The 18,065-nt window shown below is 53.5% G+C and overlaps 1 protein-coding gene across 1 annotated transcript in view; it reads left to right on the top strand.

Moving 5' to 3' along the window:
• The first annotated feature begins 2,403 nt into the window (after window positions 1–2,403).
• The window catches only part of KCNB1 (potassium voltage-gated channel subfamily B member 1), an 86,270-nt gene continuing 70,608 nt past the window's right edge, over window positions 2,404–18,065 (top strand). Inside the window, exons 1-2 of the mRNA XM_063404144.1 lie at window positions 2,404–2,538; window positions 3,337–3,990. Coding sequence (XP_063260214.1) covers window positions 3,424–3,990 — 567 coding nt within the window. The 5' untranslated portion in view covers window positions 2,404–2,538; window positions 3,337–3,423. The remainder of the gene's footprint in view (window positions 2,539–3,336; window positions 3,991–18,065) is intronic.

Genomic DNA, 18,065 nt, shown 5'->3' with positions numbered 1-18,065 from the left:
TTGTTGCAGCTCAACAAACACTGCCTTGCAGACCTGTTCCTCCTGGCAGGGAAATCCAGGTGTGTCTGTGCCACTGAATGCAAGCCCAGGAGAACACGTCTGTGCTGTGCTCTGCGTATTTCCTCTGACAGACTTGGGGTTTAAGCTGTTTCCTTGTCAATAGCTGCTGTAATACCTGGAGAGAAACAGGATTTGCACAAACTGCATCCAAACATTTGGCTGGCTCCATAGGCTGGGGAAATAACAAACCATAAATTGAGTTTGCAAAGCTCAGAGTACAAAAATATCAATTGAAATGTGTATCCAAACCAAGAGTGGGTGAAATAACCTTGGAGAAGAGCGAGCAGGATGCACATTTCTGCATCTTCAGGCCTGCACTGCCCCTTGCTGACAAACTCTCCGTGTGGGACAAGCAATGCTGCAGGGAACAGATGTCGTGGGGGTGGAAACATCCTCTCCTCTCCCCAGCCTCGTGGATCACCCCAGGCACAGCCAGCTGGAGGCACTGCCCGGGGCAGGGCCCCTCTCCCAGCTGCCTCAGCACCATTTCCAGCACTGGCCAGAAGAGCTGTGTGGAAGGGGAGCCCCGGCTCTGGAGCTGCCCCCGCCCCTCCTGGTGCCCCCTCCAAGGCTCTTCTCCAGCCTCTTGGCAGCACATGAATGTGAACGGCAGCGGAGGGGAGCCCGGAGGGCACAGGGAGGTACAAACGCCCTGCCAACAAAGCCAAGGTGCCTCTCCCCCCTGCCAACAAAGCCAAGGTGCCTCTCCCCCGTGAGTTCACTGGCGAATGTCCCTGCATTAGGCCATTGTCCCCTTCCCTCCCGGCACCACGAGGGCAGATAGCATGTCCAGGAGGTCAGTGCTGACAGACCCTTGCTGTCCTGTTGCTCCTGCCAGCTGGAAGTTTGAAAGCATTTTGTAATCATTAACAGATTGAGCTTCCTAGCCCTGATCAGGGGTTTTGGCTCTGTCGAAAGAGTAAAGTAGGGTCTGGAGGTGATGACAAAGCAACAGGAGAGCTGAAGTGCTCTGAATATTGCCCTAATGCCTGTCCTGTACTGGCAGTATTCATGAGGTAGGAGGAGCCTCTTCACTGGAGGGGCACTGGGCTGGGATTAAGCTGGTCAACAGATTTTATTCCCAATTCTTCCTTCCACCCCTTTCTGGGTGATCCTGCTTTTCTATATCTTAGTTTCCTCATCTCCAAAAGGAAGGTCGTGACCAACTTGTTGTAAGAAATTCCTAAATATACAGCTGATACACAGTTGTGTGAAGTACTGGGCAAAAGCACTGTCTGGGATTTCAGAAGGGGACCTCTCAGGAAGAGGTAGGCATTCAAACACCAAATGTAATTGTCTAGTTCTGACATTGAGAGCACTGGGCATCAGGCAGGGGCAAGAGAAGCATAGAAAATGGGGAAAAGCAGCACCGGGGGTCGTTTTTCCTAGTTAATGACACAAAATCAGACACCGGGCTCCAATTACAGGAACTGTCACTGGAGTCCAGGAACACGAGCAATCAAGCAAGAGGAGGGCACAGCTGTGTGCCCCTGGTAGCCCAGCCCGGACAGGTGAACTGCATTAAGTGATAAAATTGGCACTAACGGACGGAGCTCCAGGCTGCAGGTGAGGGTCACTTCCCCTGGTGGGAGTGAAGGAAAGACACAGGAGGGACAGCCTGGCAGAGGAGTATTTCGATTGCTGTGCTCTTGCCTGGAAAGTCGACGTTTCCTCTATTTCTGCTGTGTTTTCAGGTTAGTAAATGCTGCTTTACATTATATTTATAGTCCTAACCAGCAGCAGAGATCCATTCCTATTCCTCCTATCTGTTTCTGCGAATATCCGCACCCATCGCTGCGGGCTCGTTCCCTCGCCGAGGGGCAGCCGGGGCGGGGGCGAGGGCCCGGCTCGCCCTGGCACCGGGGCCATGAGCGGCCTCCCCGAGCCCCGGTGCCCCGGCTGGGCGCGGACCCGCGCGGGGGCGGCGGGGCCCGGGCCGCTCTCTCCGCTCCCGCCTTGCCCCGGCACCGCTCCCGTTCCAGGGCTGCCGGCCCCGGGAGCCGCCGCCGCCGCGGGCAGGGGGCGGGCGGGCGCGGAGCGGCCCCGCTGCGATGCCGGGCTCCAGCTGGCGGCGGAGCTGCCCGGCCCCGGCCCCGAGCCCTCCGCCACGGGCCGCACTTGTTGATCCCCGCGCCGGGGCAGCGCAGGAGGCACCGGCGCTTCCCTCGTGTCTGCCCGGGGACAGGGCCGGGGGGCGGCGCAGACGCGGCTCCGGCGCTGGCTGTGGGTAGGAGCGAGGAGCCGCAGCCGAGGGAAGGCCGCGGAAAGCTTCCTGCCGAAGGATCCGATTTACCTCGTTTCCCTTCCCCTCCCCCTGGGCTCCGCGGACAGCCGGGAGCGCCGCCGCCATCCCTCCGCCCCGAGGCTGCCCGGGGGGGATGCGAGCGGGGCCGCCCCTGCCGCCCGCCCCGCCGCAGGATGTAGCCGCCCTCGGCCCCGCACTCCCCGCGCCGCCTCGCCGGGAGCCCGCAGGAGGAGGTAGGTGAGGGCTGGGCTCGGGCCGGGCCACGGGAGCCTCTTCCCGTGCGCGGCGGCCACAGGCAGCGGCGGGGTCCGATTTTGGGGCTGGGGGGACGTGGCTCGGCGGGGACGGGGCCGAGCCGGGGCTGTGCCGGCTGGGCACGGGAGCCGCTCCTGCCTGCGCCGGGGTTTCTCTTCGTGCCATCTTGTGTAAGCAACAGTGCTCGGGGCTGTCAGGAGCCGCCCGGCTCCCTAGGGCAGGCTCGGGGCTTGTTCTCATTCCCTTTTCGCTGCTTTCCCGGTTACGCAGAGGCCGGTGTGGGGGGTTTGGGGGGGCGTCCCTGGGCAGCCCAGAGAGGCAGAGCGCGTCGTTAGAGCGGCTGTAAATCCTCCCTTTTCCCTGCCCCAGCCCTTTCCTGGGGAAATCTCTACGGCTGGAGTTACTAAAAGCCTCCGCGTCTCCCCACAGCCTGCAGGGCCGGGCAGGGCGGGGGGCACTCCCGGGAGCCGCTGGGGCTCCGGCGGGGCCAGGCGCTCCGGGATGGGGGCCCGGTGGCAGCGCAGCCCCGGCCGGCGGCCCCGCGCCTCCCGGGGCTCAGCGCCGCGCCCGAGCCGGCCCCCGGAGCGGCGCTCGGGGCCGTGCCGGGCTCCGCAGCCGCCGGGGCGGGGGCAGCCCGGCCGCCGCCCGGGGGAGCTCGGCGGCAGCGGCCGCGCACGTGGAGCGGCCGGGCCGGTTCAGCACCGGCGGGCGGACAGCGCCGGCCCCCCCGCGGATTAGCGGGGCGGGCGGGGACCCACGCGCGGCCTCTCTTGCAGCTCCGGGCATGGAGGGGAGGGAGAGGTGAGCAGAGCCGGCCCCCGCCTGCCCCGCGCCGCCAGCGTCCAGCCTGACGGGGACCAGCGATGCCTCTGGGGATGAACAAGCATGGATCTCGCTCTACTACCTCTTTGCCTCCGGACCCCACCGAGATCGTCAGGAGCAAGGCCTGCTCCCGAAGGGTCAAGCTCAACGTGGGGGGGCTGGCCCACGAGGTTCTCTGGCGGACCTTGGACAGGTTGCCGCGGACCAGGCTGGGTAAGCTCAGAGACTGCAACACGCACGACTCCCTCATGGAGATCTGCGACGACTACAACCTGGAGGAGAACGAGTACTTCTTCGACAGGCACCCGGGGGCATTCACCTCTATCTTGAACTTCTATCGCACCGGCAAGCTGCACATGATGGAGGAGATGTGCGCCTTGTCCTTCAGCCAGGAGCTGGACTACTGGGGGGTGGACGAGATCTACCTGGAGTCCTGCTGCCAGGCCCGCTACCACCAGAAGAAAGAGCAGATGAATGAGGAGCTGAAGAGAGAAGCAGAGACCTTGAGGGAAAGGGAAGGGGAGGAATTCGATAACACTTGCTGTGCCGAGAAAAGGAAAAAGCTCTGGGACCTCCTGGAGAAGCCCAACTCCTCCGTAGCGGCCAAGGTAAGCGTTCCACCTCTCTGTTGTCTGCGGGCTCCTGGCTGGTGATGCTTACCTGAGGTGTTGTCTCTGCCCTTGCTTTAGTGTCTGGGCACTTGTGGCTGGATGGATGCCGTGAGTGAAGAAGAGGAAGGGCTCTCATATACAAATGAATTTCAGTGTTTTGGGGTGTTTTATTGGTGGTTTGGAAGGGATCTGGTTTGAGCGTCCCTGGGGCAGCCTGGGCTGCTCAGTGTGGGAGCAGCTCCTCTGAGCAGTGGCTCAGCGTGCCAAGGCTGCTGTGGCTGGACACTTCAGTCTTGTTACCCACTGACCTGCGTTGGTGCAGTTTGTAATAGAGATTTCCTTGGGCCTAAAACGTGTGTGTCTTCTGTGCTTAACCAAATTGGCTTTCCAGAACCCACTTCTGCCTGAACTCTTAGACCCAGGTGCAGTGAGGAAATAATGTCTTCCATTCCAGGGCTTAATTTCGTTATTTTTGTAGTGAAATGTATCTCCTATATATTTGTATCACGCACTCCTAAGCTGCGTGTCTGCTAAAGCTGGTGTCTGAATTTCATCCTTTACCTGATTCCAGCCTTTTTTAAGTCTTCCCTGTGCCAGTGATGCAGCTCTGTCTCTGTCAATAGCTGAAGTGCTGCTTACTCTGAAGTTGGTTCCAGTGGACAGATCTACTTGAAGGCATTTTGAAGATAAGATCCATTTTGGGAGAAACCAATGTCAGAGTTGGCTCTGATAATTTAGCTGCCTCATGTTAGTCACATTTTCTTTAGTGAGGAAAATCTCTGCGAACAGTGATTCAGTAACCATGGGGACAAAAGTGAAGGGGGAGAGGTTGAAAACTGTGGGATGAATAACTGAAAAGCCTGAGAGACTGAGCAGTGGGGACCAAAACTTGAGTTTTCTATATACCCACGTCCTCACTGTGTGGCAGAGAAGTCACAGGCAGCCCTGGCTGCCTCTGTACAAACATCTGCAAACAAGACCTCGGCTCCATCCCTTAGGAAGTCTGGGTTGGATGGGCCACTGGTGAGAATTGGCTTCTTTAACTCCTTTTTCCCCTTCTCAAAATGCTGCACATCATGAACCACGAGCATGTATGAAACTTTGGGGAAGGGATTTTATGAGGTGTGGACTGGCTCGGCACGGGGAGGGGAGGCATGGCCTGCCTGCTGAACCCATTATCACTTTTTTAAATGTCAAACAGAGCCCCAGAGTGTCTCTGTCTCTCCGGTGGCACAGATGACACCGTGATGAGCACATTAATAATTTATAAGGCTCCTTTGGCACAGTCCTGGAATCCTGAAACACAGGCCCCAGGCTTTGCTGTCTGTGGCACTGACTCAAAATCCATTAGAGACTGTTGATGTTCATGATTTATTGTATATGAGCAAGGGTCATTCTTGCCAAATAAGTGTCTTTTGTGATTTATAAATGAAATACTCTAGCTTCATTTTCTGAGAAAATTCTAGGAGTAAGTGCAGCCGGCATTGCAGGCTCTGGATTAATTGAGAGGGAATGGTAATGCATCATTACCCTCAGCATTTAAAGCTGCCATTCTGTGCCTTCATTACTGCAATGGAAGTGATGCTGTGTGTTCTCAAATCTCAAATATTCCAGCAGTTCCCAAACAGATTCCCACTCGTTTCATGTGTTAGCAGGGCAAGCAGGCCTGATGAACAATTAGCTTAGCAGGCAGGGACAGCAGCTCTGCTAAGCCTGTTCTTTATCCCATTTGCTCCCTGCTGCTGGATAGCCTTTCCCCCGTGCCAGAGGGTGCCCTTTGCTTTGATCACCGTCCCGAGAATTCAGTAGGGAAGGTGATATCGAATAGGTTGGACTCACTCTCCAACTTCTGGTGGAAGGACATGGGGACTTGGCAGCCCGACCTGCTGTGTGCCCTCTCCAGCTGTGGCCGGGCTCCCTTTCAGGCTGTGTGTGCTGAATCCGAGCCCTGGCTGACAGCTCCTGGCCAGCCTTCCCCAGCTGGAGCCTCTGGGAGCTTCTGTCACTCTCCTAAAGCCAGACTCCCTTGCTTTGCCAGCTCTGGGAGCTCAGACTGTTCCTATGGAAAGGGAACAAAGTAAACTGTTGGGAGGTTTGTGTCACGCAAGATCCTGAAACTGCCCTTGGGGACATCTGAACAGCTCTTGCTTATTTTTTCTCTTCAGACTTGTGCCACTCAGTGCAAAGGGTTTTCTGTGCAACAAACACAAGATACCTTCATGTTCTCTTTAAGGAGTCCAGAAAATGGCTACAGGTGCAGGTTCTCCCCCAGGCCAAGCCGGGGCCTTTGGCTGCCAGCACTGGCTGTATTTTAACATTTTCTGCACAGCACCTCCCCTGGCCCCTCCATACCAGCTGACTCCAGGGTTATACTGGGACCAGTTAAGCAGACAGAGTTGCTTTTCATTTGTTTGATTTTCAGGGATTTGGAGTTGCCTTTTTTTGATTCTGAGATGTTTTGGGTTGGTTTTGGTTTTTATGGATTTTATTTTTATTATTTATTTAAATGAGACAATATGTGGTATACCCCAAGGTGTAAAATAACATTCAAATAAGAGGAGTCCCGCAGACCTTAGGGTTTTGTTGCTTTCTTATCCACTGGAGGTTTACCCGTGCCTTCTGATACTCTGGCTTCTAAACAAACCACCCCATGGCAAGCAGGGTCTTATTTGTGTGTGAGGCTTTGCCCTGTGCGTGACTGGAGAGAGCACTCCTGGATTTTCCAACTCCCACTCCTTGAGAGGCCCCAGGTTTGCAGAGGAGGTGCTGGGGCTGCAGCCCCACTGTCACCCTCCACCAGAGGGGCAGGGCTGCCCTCCCTCGGGCTGTGCCCACAGCCCCATCCCTCTGAGAGGTGTGAGACCCACAGCCCTGTCCCTCTGTCCCCCTGGGAGGTGTGAGACCCACAGCACTGTCCCTCTGTCCCCCTGGGAGCTGTCAGACCCACAGCCCTGTCCCTCTGTCCCCCTGGGAGCTGTCAGACCCACAGCCCTGTCCCTCTGTCCCCCTGGGAGGTGTGAGACCCACAGCCCTGTCCCTCTGTCCCTCTGGGAGCTGTCAGACCCACAGCCCTGTCCCTCTGTCCCCCTGGGGACCCACAGCCCTGTCCCTCTGTCCCCCTGGGAGCTGTCAGACCCACAGCCCTGTCCCTCTGTCCCCCTGGGGACCCACAGCCCCGCTCCAGCTCGGCCCAGGGGCACCCTGTGCCCAGCTGGTTCCAGTTCAGCCCCAGTGCCTCGGGCTGATGCTCTGTGCTGCCCTGAGGGAACCCCTGTGTGCAAGGGGGAGCACTCGAGGGACTTGCCCTCTGTCAAATGGAAAAAGATATCAGGTTGTTATTAAACAAAACTGTCTTCATCTCCCTCTAACATTAGAATATGTTTTAAAGATCTGGTTGTCCCTTTTCCTGTGGTTATTTGCCTGCATATCCCTGAGAAACATTCACTGCAGGCTTTGTGGATGCTTTCTACTCTTCCTGCAATCACTGTTTTTGCATGTTCATGCTTATTTTTATCATTCCCTCAGTCTATCTTAATAGTTTGGTGGCTGATTCTTGGTTTTGTTTTTTAAATAGTATTCTTCATGTACTTTGGTGTACTCACAACATCCATTTTTAACCACAGAGAACTCTGGTGCTCACTTCTGTCATGGTTTACTCTAGAGGCTGATGAGGTGCAGATATTTTCTGGAGTAGCTCTTACACTTTGTCGCATGGCAGTTTTGTCAGGAGAGGAGAGCAGCCCTCCCGAAGCCCAGCAGAGCTGCTGCTCCTCCTCGGGGCGTGGGTCCCTGCCAGGGCAGCAGTGGTGAGTGCTGCTCCAGCTTCTGGGTTGGGCTTTGGATGCTAATTGCTGCTTCCCCTGCCAAGGCCGAGCTTGGGCAGCTGGTTCCTGTCACCCTCAGCCCAGCTGCCAGTCCTGGCTTGCCAAAGCCCCCTCTGAAGCTCTTGCTTCCACTGACCAAGGCTTGTTAGATCCGTGGGTCCCACCTGCCTGGCCCTTGGAGAACCAGCCTAGCTGGAATTCCAACCAGACTTCATGTGATATCCTGAAAAATAAGACTGCAGTTGTTCAAGCTCTCAAGTATAAACAAATAACAAATTAGACCAACTCAACATCTTAGATTAATGTCTGTGGTTCTGGAAATTCTCTGATCACCTGGACCTTTCCAGCAACTCTGCAAGAACATTGCCCTTTTTTCTTCTTAAGAGGAAAGTATTTCTTTTCCTCCTTTAGTCCTTACAAATGATCTCCCCGATCAATATTTGAGCAATTAGTGTTGCATGGGGTGGGGGGGAAGTCTGCTCGTCTTACAGACTCCTCTGCATGTGCTGGTTTCATCTATTTTTCTCTTGCTGTCCTGAAGGCTGAGAAAAACACGATGACATCACCCACTTTGCAGAAAGCTTCTCTGCATATCTGCATGTCAAGTAGGATGTGCACTTCCTCTCCTCCTCGCTGCCTCCACTTCCCACTTGTCCCTGTCCTGTTGGGAGCTCAGCTGCAGTGATCCCTCCCTTCTCACAGGCTATTTCTCATCCTTCCCCTTGCTCCTGCTATGCTTTCCCAGTGCAATAATATCACATTTATCCCTGAAAACATGCAACTCCAACTCGGTAATCTCATTATGCATGCCTCTACATTCCTTGAACAGCTTTTCTCTGCTGCCCACTGCTCTCTGCTGCTAATCTCTGGATGCATGGCTTAGGCACTGGGGAGGATGCTCTGTAAGCTCTTTTCTTGTTATTGTTGATAGTAGTGACAAAATAAGAATGATAAAAGCCTCTTGGAGATGCATTTGCTACATCTAGAGCGTTCTTCCCCCACATGGGCTTTCTATTCCTGGCCCTCCCTTATGGTGTGCAGTTTTCATTCATCTCCCAACCTGCCTGAATTTAGCATTTGGCAGAGGAAACCCCTCTCCTGAATCACAGGGGTCGCATCTTAGCCGTGTCCTGTCTGTCTCCAAGGGTCCCATCCCAGGGCAGATGTTGACTTTGCTATTAAAGGCAGATTGCCCATATTTGTCCTCCATCTGTAACTTTTTTTAAGTGTGATGCAGCTACTGCCTTGGCTTTTTTGCTATATATAGGAGACTTTTTCCCTTCATCCAAAATGAACTTGTATCTGCAGCAGTCCTCAAAAGCAGAGCCTCATTCCAAAGCCTCTCCCCTGGGTTTGGGGATTTGCCACTTTGGTCTGTAGCTTATCTCTGGGCTTCCAGCACAGCCCTGTCCTGTGGACACACAAGTGATTCCTATTCTGGATCAATCTCTTCTCATCCTGCAGCTGCTTTTCTGGCTCTTGTTCTTCCAGTGGACTTAAATCTTTTGTCTGGGGAGCCCTAATTCCTGTGTTTAGCTCCCTGCAGTGCCCTCTCTGTGTCTCACCACTGGACCTTCCCACAATGGGCTGCTGTGCTGCCCTTCCCAGAGCTCCTCTCCATTACAGCCTCCACAAACTCCCAGTAAAGCTGCCAGCTTGGCAGTTGTGTGCTGGGGTTCTTTCCTGGCTCTCCAGAGACCTGCTGGGAGCCCTTGAGGCGCGGCCTGGCCTGTGGCCCTGCACCCTGCACGGGATGGAGCTGCCAGCTCACGGCTCTGAGCCCCCCAGGCGGGTCTCTCCCCTTCCCCAGGCTGTGATTTCAGCCCGTGGGCCCGGGCTGCTGCCTGGCACTCCTTGCTGGGGATGCTTTGGGTTCAGCCCTTTCTGACCTGAGCCTGCAGCTCTGCAATCTCTGCAGAGTTCTATAAAAAGAGAGTTAATTGTTGGGCCTTGTGCTTGGTTTGATGTTCTTGCCATCCAGCCCATGGAGTACCAGTACACACAAACGTGTGTGTTGGCACACTCCTGGGTTTTTAACTTCTCTAACTTCCTGCTAGGAGAGGCTGGAGTGAGTTTGTGGTGCTGCCTGAGCATCCACATCCAGGAGAGCCTGCCTGCCTCTGGAGGGAAGTGACAAGCTCACATGCTTGGGCTGAATTCCTTGGAGGACGTGTGCTACAGAAGTATAGTTGATGCTATTTTTAAAGCACCAGCTCTCATTTGTACCTTTGGAAAAAATCTCTGAGAAATTAATTCCCCTCACTGCTCAGTGTTCTCCCATCCTGCTCAGCCTGAGAGCAGACAGGGTCTGAGGTGCCAGCATCACCAGTCAAACAGTAGAAGATCTTGTAACAATGGAAAATTCCTTTTTTATTCAGCTGTAACTGCAGAGGTTTAGTAACAATGGGATTCAGAAGAAAAGTTCTGGGCCCAGCCCCCCAGGATCTGCAGGTGTGGTGGTGTAAGGTGCACGGGGTGCAGGAGTGGCTTTGGCAGGTACCCGTGGGCAGCTCCTGCCCGTGTGGCCCTGCCCTGCCCTGCCCAGCAGTGTCCAGAGCTGGCTCTGCAGAGCCATTCCAGAGCTCTGTGGAAAAACCCATCCTTCTCTGAACTCTTCTTACACAGTGGATAAATACCCCTGCCGTCACATTCCTCCTTCTGCCCATTTCTCCAACCACAATTTCCTCCAGATTTCTCATGATGTGAATGCCCCACGGAGAGGAATAACCCAATGTTACTTTTACAACATGAGCGTTGCTATTTGTCATTGCTAATGGCAAAATATTTATGTCAAAGAAAGTTCACAGCTGATCACTTAGCTCTTACAATAAACACAGTCACTGTGATTTACTCTGTGGAGGGATCTGGCAGCAGCAGAAGCACAATGGGGCTGCTGTGCTTGAGCAAGGCATTCACATGAGCCCTCTCTCTCTGCATCTGTGCTGGTGTGTTAGGGCAGACGAGGATCAGATGGGATGAGAGGCGTGTGTGGTTCGGTTCCTGGGTCATCTGGAGCCTCAGCTCCTCCTGGGCTGGGTTGGTTTCCCAGGGTTTGCCCCAGGACTGGGAGCAGCAGCTGGGGCTGGGGGTGACTGAGCTGCTGTGCCAGGGGCTAGTGACAGCCCAGGGCTCCCTGCCCACACCCCACACGCCCCTGGCCTGCCCCAGCTGCTTTAGCCTTGGCACTCCTCATCCTGAGGCTGGCCCTGAGTTCAGTCCCTGGGTCAGCAGCCTCGTGTTTGCCTCCTGGCATTCCCAGTTAGTGCAGCAATTGCAAACCTTGTAGAGACCTTCCCCCCGAGCTGGCTGCTCTCTGCTTTCTCCCCACTGCCCTGGCTTCTCTTCTGGCCTCTCCTGTCTCCCACACAGCCTGGCACCCTCTGAACATGGTTAGCAGCAGGCCTGGGGGAGGTCTTGCTGTGATTGCTAATGAGAAATTCCACCCTTTATTGTAGGGACAGCCTGGAAGAGGGCTGAGGTGAGCCCTGTGCCCTGGTGCCCGGCTGTGCCCTGCCCCAAGCTCTGGATTCCCAAGCAGATTTATTTTCTAGGTCCCCAATAACACCAGCAGCCCCTCTGCTGGAGGGTAACACTCCCACTGAGTGTATTGGGAGCAGATGAGTATTATAATGTCTGTGCTCATCAAGCAAAGCTCCCAAAGTGCTTTGAAAAGATGGATTAGTTAAGGCCAGGACAAACCTGTGATATTGTATTATCCCCATCTTAACCTGAGGAGTGACCATTGCCCAAGGTCAGCGAGGAGGGCAGGGCAGGGCTGGGGGACCCTGGCTTCCACCCTCCACATCACCAGGACATTTCCATGGCCTGGATGAGCTTCCCGTGGTCCCTGGCACTGCCCACCCTGAGGTCTGATTAGAGGGAAAGGGGCTGGCAGCCCTCTGACACTTTATCCAAAGGGATGGGGAGAGAAAAGAACCCACTCATTGTTTCAGGTATTCCTACTGAAATGGGCCCAGCCTGCTCAGGAAAGTGCTGGAAGTGTTTGCCAGCCCTGAGGGATGAGTGGTTACAGGAAAATAGCAGGTTTTCCTGGGCTGGATCTAAATCAGAAGGTCTGCCCTGGGTACTGCACAGAGCTCTGGCTCCAGGAAGGGGATGCTGCTGAAGTGTTTTGAGCAGTGAGGGAGCGCAGATGTCAGACTAACACACAGAAAAACCTGAAATGATCAAATCATGATACAGATCTGCTCCACTCTATATTGGTATGGCGGAACAGATATTAAACCTGTCCATCTGTGTGGAGATTCCTTTTTACCAAACCTAACCTCTTAAGGAAGGCATTTATTTTCAGTTAAGAGCTAATAAGGCTCGGGTAGCTTGGGAGCTCCTTCCAGCCTGGCCCTGAAGGTGGATTTGCATTCTTTGGTGTGTTTCCCCTTTCTCTATTCACAAGTCCTGTTGTGAGTCCTGTGAGTTTGTGCTGAGGTTTGCAGTTACTCTGGGCCAGCGATGTGGACCATTGGTCCAAGGGCTGGGGATGATTTGTGACCCTCCCCTGAGCTGGTGGCTCTGCAGTGGGGGCAGGTGGCCTCAGCTCAGCACTCGGGCTCTTGGCTGTGTGTTTGGGCAGGAAAAATGAACAGCAGAGCCTCTTGCTGGTACTCAGCTAACACTGATGGCACCCACCAGGTGCCTGTCTGGTCTGATAAAAAACCTGCGTCCCTAACAAAAGCTGGTGAACAAATTGTCAAAGCAAATCGAAGGAACAATTTATTTGAAAGTTTTTTTCTACTGTACATAATCAGTTCCTGTTATTACGAGCTGAACTTACTCAATGCTGTTTGGACTAGGATTCGTGCAGAGTCTCTAGCCAAAAGCACAGATTAGTTTTGTTTTATTTTATTTAAGTCCATTTGCTCTTGCTCATTTTTGAACAAAATGGAGCTGTAAATCTCATTTGCAGTACATAAACAGCATAAACACTAGAAATGCTCTCTCATTGGTACTGATAGGCAAAACGCTTCTGAAGCGTGATTACGCTTACCAAATGTTCAGACTCAGGATTCCTTGTGGGTATCTCTTAAAAACCCCTCATTTTGCTAAAAGAATAAACTAAAGGTGTGAGCATCACCACTTAAAACCTTTTGTAAGGCAGGAACTGTGGTAAGCACCTTCCCTTCCCATGTCAAGGAATTTTTCCATGTGCCAGCTGAGCCTTGCTTGGGTGGTTCAGTAGTGTCAAATGGCAGTGAAACAGGGAATGGAAATGTGGCACAAGGCCCCAGGAGCAGCAGCTGGGATCCCTGAGGACCCTTTTGTGTCACTGCCTGCTCTTTTCCTGCCCTCTCTGCAGTGGTTTGGTGTCTGTCTGTCCCTGGCTTTCCTGCCATCTGAGTGCATCCCGTGTTTGTCCTCCCAGCTGCCTTGTCAGGTGGAGCAGTGGGATTGTCCTGGGTTATCTGGAGAGGGTGCAGAGGCTTCTCAGGCTCTGTGGCAGAGAAAGGGGCAGAGTTGTGATCCACTCCTCATCCCTGGGCCCCTTTTCCCTGGTGCAGCTGGATCCCAGCCACAGGAGCTCCAGCAGCAGCTGGAGTACGAGAGCTGACCCCTCCCATGGAGCTGCCCAGGATCCATCTGAGGCTGGGTTTTGTCATTTCTGGGAATTGGGTTTGTGTCTGGCACGTTCTCAGCTCTGACAGGCTTGGTTCACACAGCTGTGACTCCTCTGTTTGTTTGGAAATGTCCATCCCTCGCTCTGCACGCCTCACTGCTGCGGCAGCACATGCTTTTGTCAGCCACAGTGACCACACACTAAACAAACCCCTGCTCCCTGTAACGGGTGCATTTGACCACTTGCACTGCTAGCAATGTCTGCAGCACCCTGTGCTGCTCCATATCTGGCTACTCTCAAAAACTGTGGATTCCTCAAGTGTCTGGGTGGAGGAGGAGTGGAACTCTCTTCCTCAGGCAGTGTTTGCTGTCTGCCTTCCTGGAGGAATAAGGAGCTTTCACTCCTTGTTTACTTGCTCGTGAATTTTTGTTAAATCTGTCCTTCATAGCATAAAAGTTGAATCTTTTTAGAAAATAAAAGGATTTAAAAAAAAGCGTTGTCTTCCCTCCTGTCAATGTGCCAGAAGTTTATTAATAATACATAATAATTATATGTTGCTTTCCTTAGCTGCTTTCATGTGAGGATCTAAAAGTGCTTCACAAACATTAATTAAGTAATCCTCACGCCTGCCTGGTGCAGTAACTATTGCTATCAATCTGCACTGAAATATGACAGTGCAGAAGGCACAGTAAATAAGAAAATCTTCCAGAGACAGGCTGGAGCAAAGCTGGTATGGAAAGGCAGAGCAGGCTGGGGCAGATGCCATCATTCCGGGGCTGGACTTTTTGAATCCAGCAGTTTCCCTGGCAGTTCTTCGCTCCCTCTGGAGCTCAGGGCTGTTGGACAGGCTGGGCACAGCAGACAGGAGATTTTCTTGCCCAGTGCAGTGTTTTCTGTGCTGGCAAGAGGAGAGCTGTGACTGTGACTGGCAGCAGAGCTGTGTCCTGTGGAGAGCAGCAGGGCTGGTGGCAGCAGCTCTCTCTGGGGCAGCCTCAGCTGGGATTCACTGACCCCTGCTCCAGGCTCTGTGTGTCACCCTGGGCAGGAGGGGCCCTCAGGGGAAGCCAGCAAGTGCAGGCAGTGTCCCACAGAGGGTCTCTTCAACCCTCAGCTGAACACCCAGGGGACCCTCACAGGCTTTGTGGTGTCCCACACAATGTTTCTCCTTCTCTTCTGCTCACAAAGCTTTGGCAAGTCCTGCACAGGTGGGCTGCAAAGCTCACCTCAGTTCTCTCCTTGGGGCCTTGGGCAGAACTCTGTCTCACTACCTTGCCTGGCACCCCTCAGGAGCAGTTTTTGTTAGGGTAGAACCGAGAGGAAAAGCAAATGAACACCAATGTTCTGCCAGCAAATGCCCCTCAGTCTGCAGCTGCAGCTCCCACCTGTTGCTGAATTAAACTCAGGGCAGTGACCACAGAGATTTCTTTGCCTCTAATCCTCCCCAGGTCAGAGTCTGGCTGATGTCAGCAGGTTTGCAGTGCCCTGGGAAGGTGCTCCTGTTCCTGTGAGGCAGGTGGGCTCACACAGCAGCAGGCTGGGCTGGCAATGGAAGTATCTGCCAGGTTTTGGGGTGCCCTCAGGTGATGTCAGTGTTGGGGGCTGGCTGGGCCTGGGTTCCCAGGAGTGCTGAACACCCTGGGGTGCCACGAGAGCTCTCAGATACATCAGCCTCTCATTTCTCTTCATGGAGGGGATGTCAAGTGACATGACTGCATTTACTTTTGGTTTATTCTGAAGAAGTGGTGGGTTTGGGAACTCCAGGTATATTGCATCCTGCTTACTGTTCTTTTGATCCTTTACAGTAAATTTGAAGCAGGTGAAGTGTAGTCTAAGAATTACAATTAATTCCTACTGCTCAGAGCTCTGCTAGCCCTGCCCTGGCAAAGCAGGAGTTGTCAAAGGGGTTTTTGAGGACCCAGAGCCTCAGGGACCCTTCCTGCCCCAAGGTGCTTTCAGCCCCAGCCCGCTGTGACTGAGCAGTCCTGGCTGCAGGGTCCTGCCTGTGGCTCAGCAGGACGGGGCCCTCTGGGCTGTCCTGAGCAGGAGATATTTCCCCCACACATGAGATGTGCTGCATTCTAGAGCACACCAGCTTATCAGGTGTATTTTGCTAATTGACATGTTTGTGCACTCTCTGTCTGTGTTTCCACACACTGTCATTCTGTAGGTGTAACTTTAGACTTCCTCCAGTCCCAGGGAATGGTCTCGTTTAACATCTGCAGCCCTGGGCAAAGCTCCAGCCCATGCCTGCTCAAATATCAGATTTTCATCATGCTAGGCGAGTGCGTTGGGTCTCACCAGAGGGGCCTTTGGCCTCTCTTTGCTGAACACTGGAGCAGGTGCAATTCCACCTTTTTTGGATGTTCCTTAAGCTAAAGAACACATTTGCAGAAGTTTCTGGCTATAAATGAATGGCCATGAACAAAACCCACTTGACTTAATAGTTATTTTTAAAGATGCTCTTAAGAGCTTCTGTAAAGTGGCTGTGAAACACATCTTAGTTTGCACTGTCCTCTGGAAAATCTGCTTCATGGTCCAGATAACTTGAGCATGGCAATGCCACTTCCAGGAGTTATAGATGTAATTAATTTAACCCATAAACTCTTAGAAGGAAGTTCTGTCTTTTTGTTCTGTGTTTATACAGCACTAAGTACAGCAGGGTCTTGACTCACAGCTCGTGTATGCTACCCCAAAAGGAGCAGTAAATATGTTTTACAGAGAAAGCAAACCTGCTGTGGAAAGGTGTGGGATTAGTGTCCCTGGGTGCTGACCCCGTTAGCAGACTGGCCTGCTTCCCCAGGAGGAGGAGGAGGAGGAGGATGTGCCTGAGCACTGCTCAGCCCCGGGCTGGGATCCCAGCAGGGCTCTGGGGAGCACGGAGGGCTGAGGGGCAGTGGGGCTGAGGGCAGGGAGTGGGGCTGAGAGCAGGGAGCAGGGCTGAGAGCAGGGAGTGGGGCTGGGAGCAGGGAGTGGGGCTGAGGGCAGGGAGTGGGGCTGAGGGCAGGGAGTGGGGCTGAGGGCAGGGAGTGGGGCTGAGAGCAGGGAGTGGGGCAGACACAGGAGCTCAGTGCTCCGGCTGTGCCTGGTCCCTCACCTGTGCCCCAGGGCTGCTGCTCAGAGCTGACCCCGAGCAGCCCTGGGGCATTCCCTGGGCATTCCCTGCTGCTCCCTGGGGCATTCCCTGGGCATTCCCTCCTGCTCCCTGGGGCGTTCCCTGCTCTCAGCACACCTGGGGCATGGCTCTGCTTTGAGTTTCCTGCACCAGCTCCAAGAGGGGGTTTTTAGTCTCTTGCACCCCTGACCAACATCTGCAAAACTCTCTCTTTGCTTTTGAGAGACTGAAACTCTCTCTTTGCTTTTCCCCTCCTTGTCTGGTTGGACCTGAACCCTTTGGACACCACTCTTTGCCCTGTGCTTGTACACTGGAGCCCCAATAGAGGAGCAAACCAAACACAATCTGTGTTTTCACTGCCCTGCTGCTACAGCACCGTTCCTGCCCGTGTTCCTCAGAAGGAGCACAGATAAGCTGAGTTTGGGCAGCTGTCTCCTTTCTGATTTAGTGTCCTAGGTGGTCAACAGCTAATGATTAATCCTAAATGCCACCTCTTTTCCTCTCAGACTGAGTCCTTAAACTGTTGGGATGTGTGAATACATTTTGAGTAAAGCACCCATGCCTGTGCCAAGGAACAGAGCAGTGTGGCAGTGCTCCAGCCTTTGCACCTGTTCTGGTTTGCTCTTTGTGTGGAGTGCTGCATAATTGTCTTCTTCATTAGCTGCCTGCTGAATTCTGGTTTGTGAGGGATTAAAAACTCCAATGAATATGGATTATTTCAAATGTTTTCCTTTGGGACACAGCACAGAATGAAGATTTTTTTGGAGCTATGTGTTCATGTAATAACAAGGGATGGAAGATGCCTTCCCCCACCCTTTTTCAAAGTTGCCTCCAGAGCAAGTGTTGGGCAGAGCTGATCCCCTCTGCCTCTGGCACGGCAGGGCTCTGGTCCAGCTGAGCCTGCACCTGCCTGGAGGCCAAAGGAAACCCTTGCCAAGAGTGGGAATCTTCAGCACACACACAGCTCCGTACTGGAGTGATCTCCTCAAGGTCAACAGGTCTTAACAGCTTCTTAACACTAAGCATGTAGCAAAGAGGGAGCCTGTTGTGGTGCATTTGAAGGACCCATTTCACTGAAGAGGCCAGGAGCATGTGCTGATGAATTTTCAATAAAAACAGGGACATTTTCCTCCTCTAGTTAAAATTCTCAGGTGCTTCAGGTTAATGTGGCATCTGCAACATCCAAGAAGCCTACAGAGATTTGTTTCTGTGGAACAGATGTTTAACAATCTGAATTTTATTTTATGTTTTTGTCTGTTTGGACACTTTCTTGTCATCTGCTTTTTGTGCCTGTAGTTGTGACAGTGCTGGGCCCAGCAGCTGTGAGAAAGGGCTGACACAGGGAAGGAAACATGGGTTTTTTCTCTAATTCAACAATGTGCCACTGCATATTCAGCCCAAGCCCTTTCCCTTCCCTGGTGAAAGCAACCCTTGATTCTCTCTCCTTCTGGCATTGCAGGAGAGTGGGGAGAACTTCTTGACCTCCTTGGGAAATACCCTCCCAAACTGCACAGCAAGGCCTCTGAAAGCAGAAATCCCCGTGGCAGAAGTCTGGGCCAGGCTG

Source organism: Prinia subflava, chromosome 8 (assembly GCF_021018805.1).
Source record: "Prinia subflava isolate CZ2003 ecotype Zambia chromosome 8, Cam_Psub_1.2, whole genome shotgun sequence".
Taxonomy (NCBI): Eukaryota; Metazoa; Chordata; class Aves; order Passeriformes; family Cisticolidae; genus Prinia; species Prinia subflava.
Note: the sequence above shows the minus strand (reverse complement) of the source record. Positions and strands in the feature narration are given on the sequence as shown.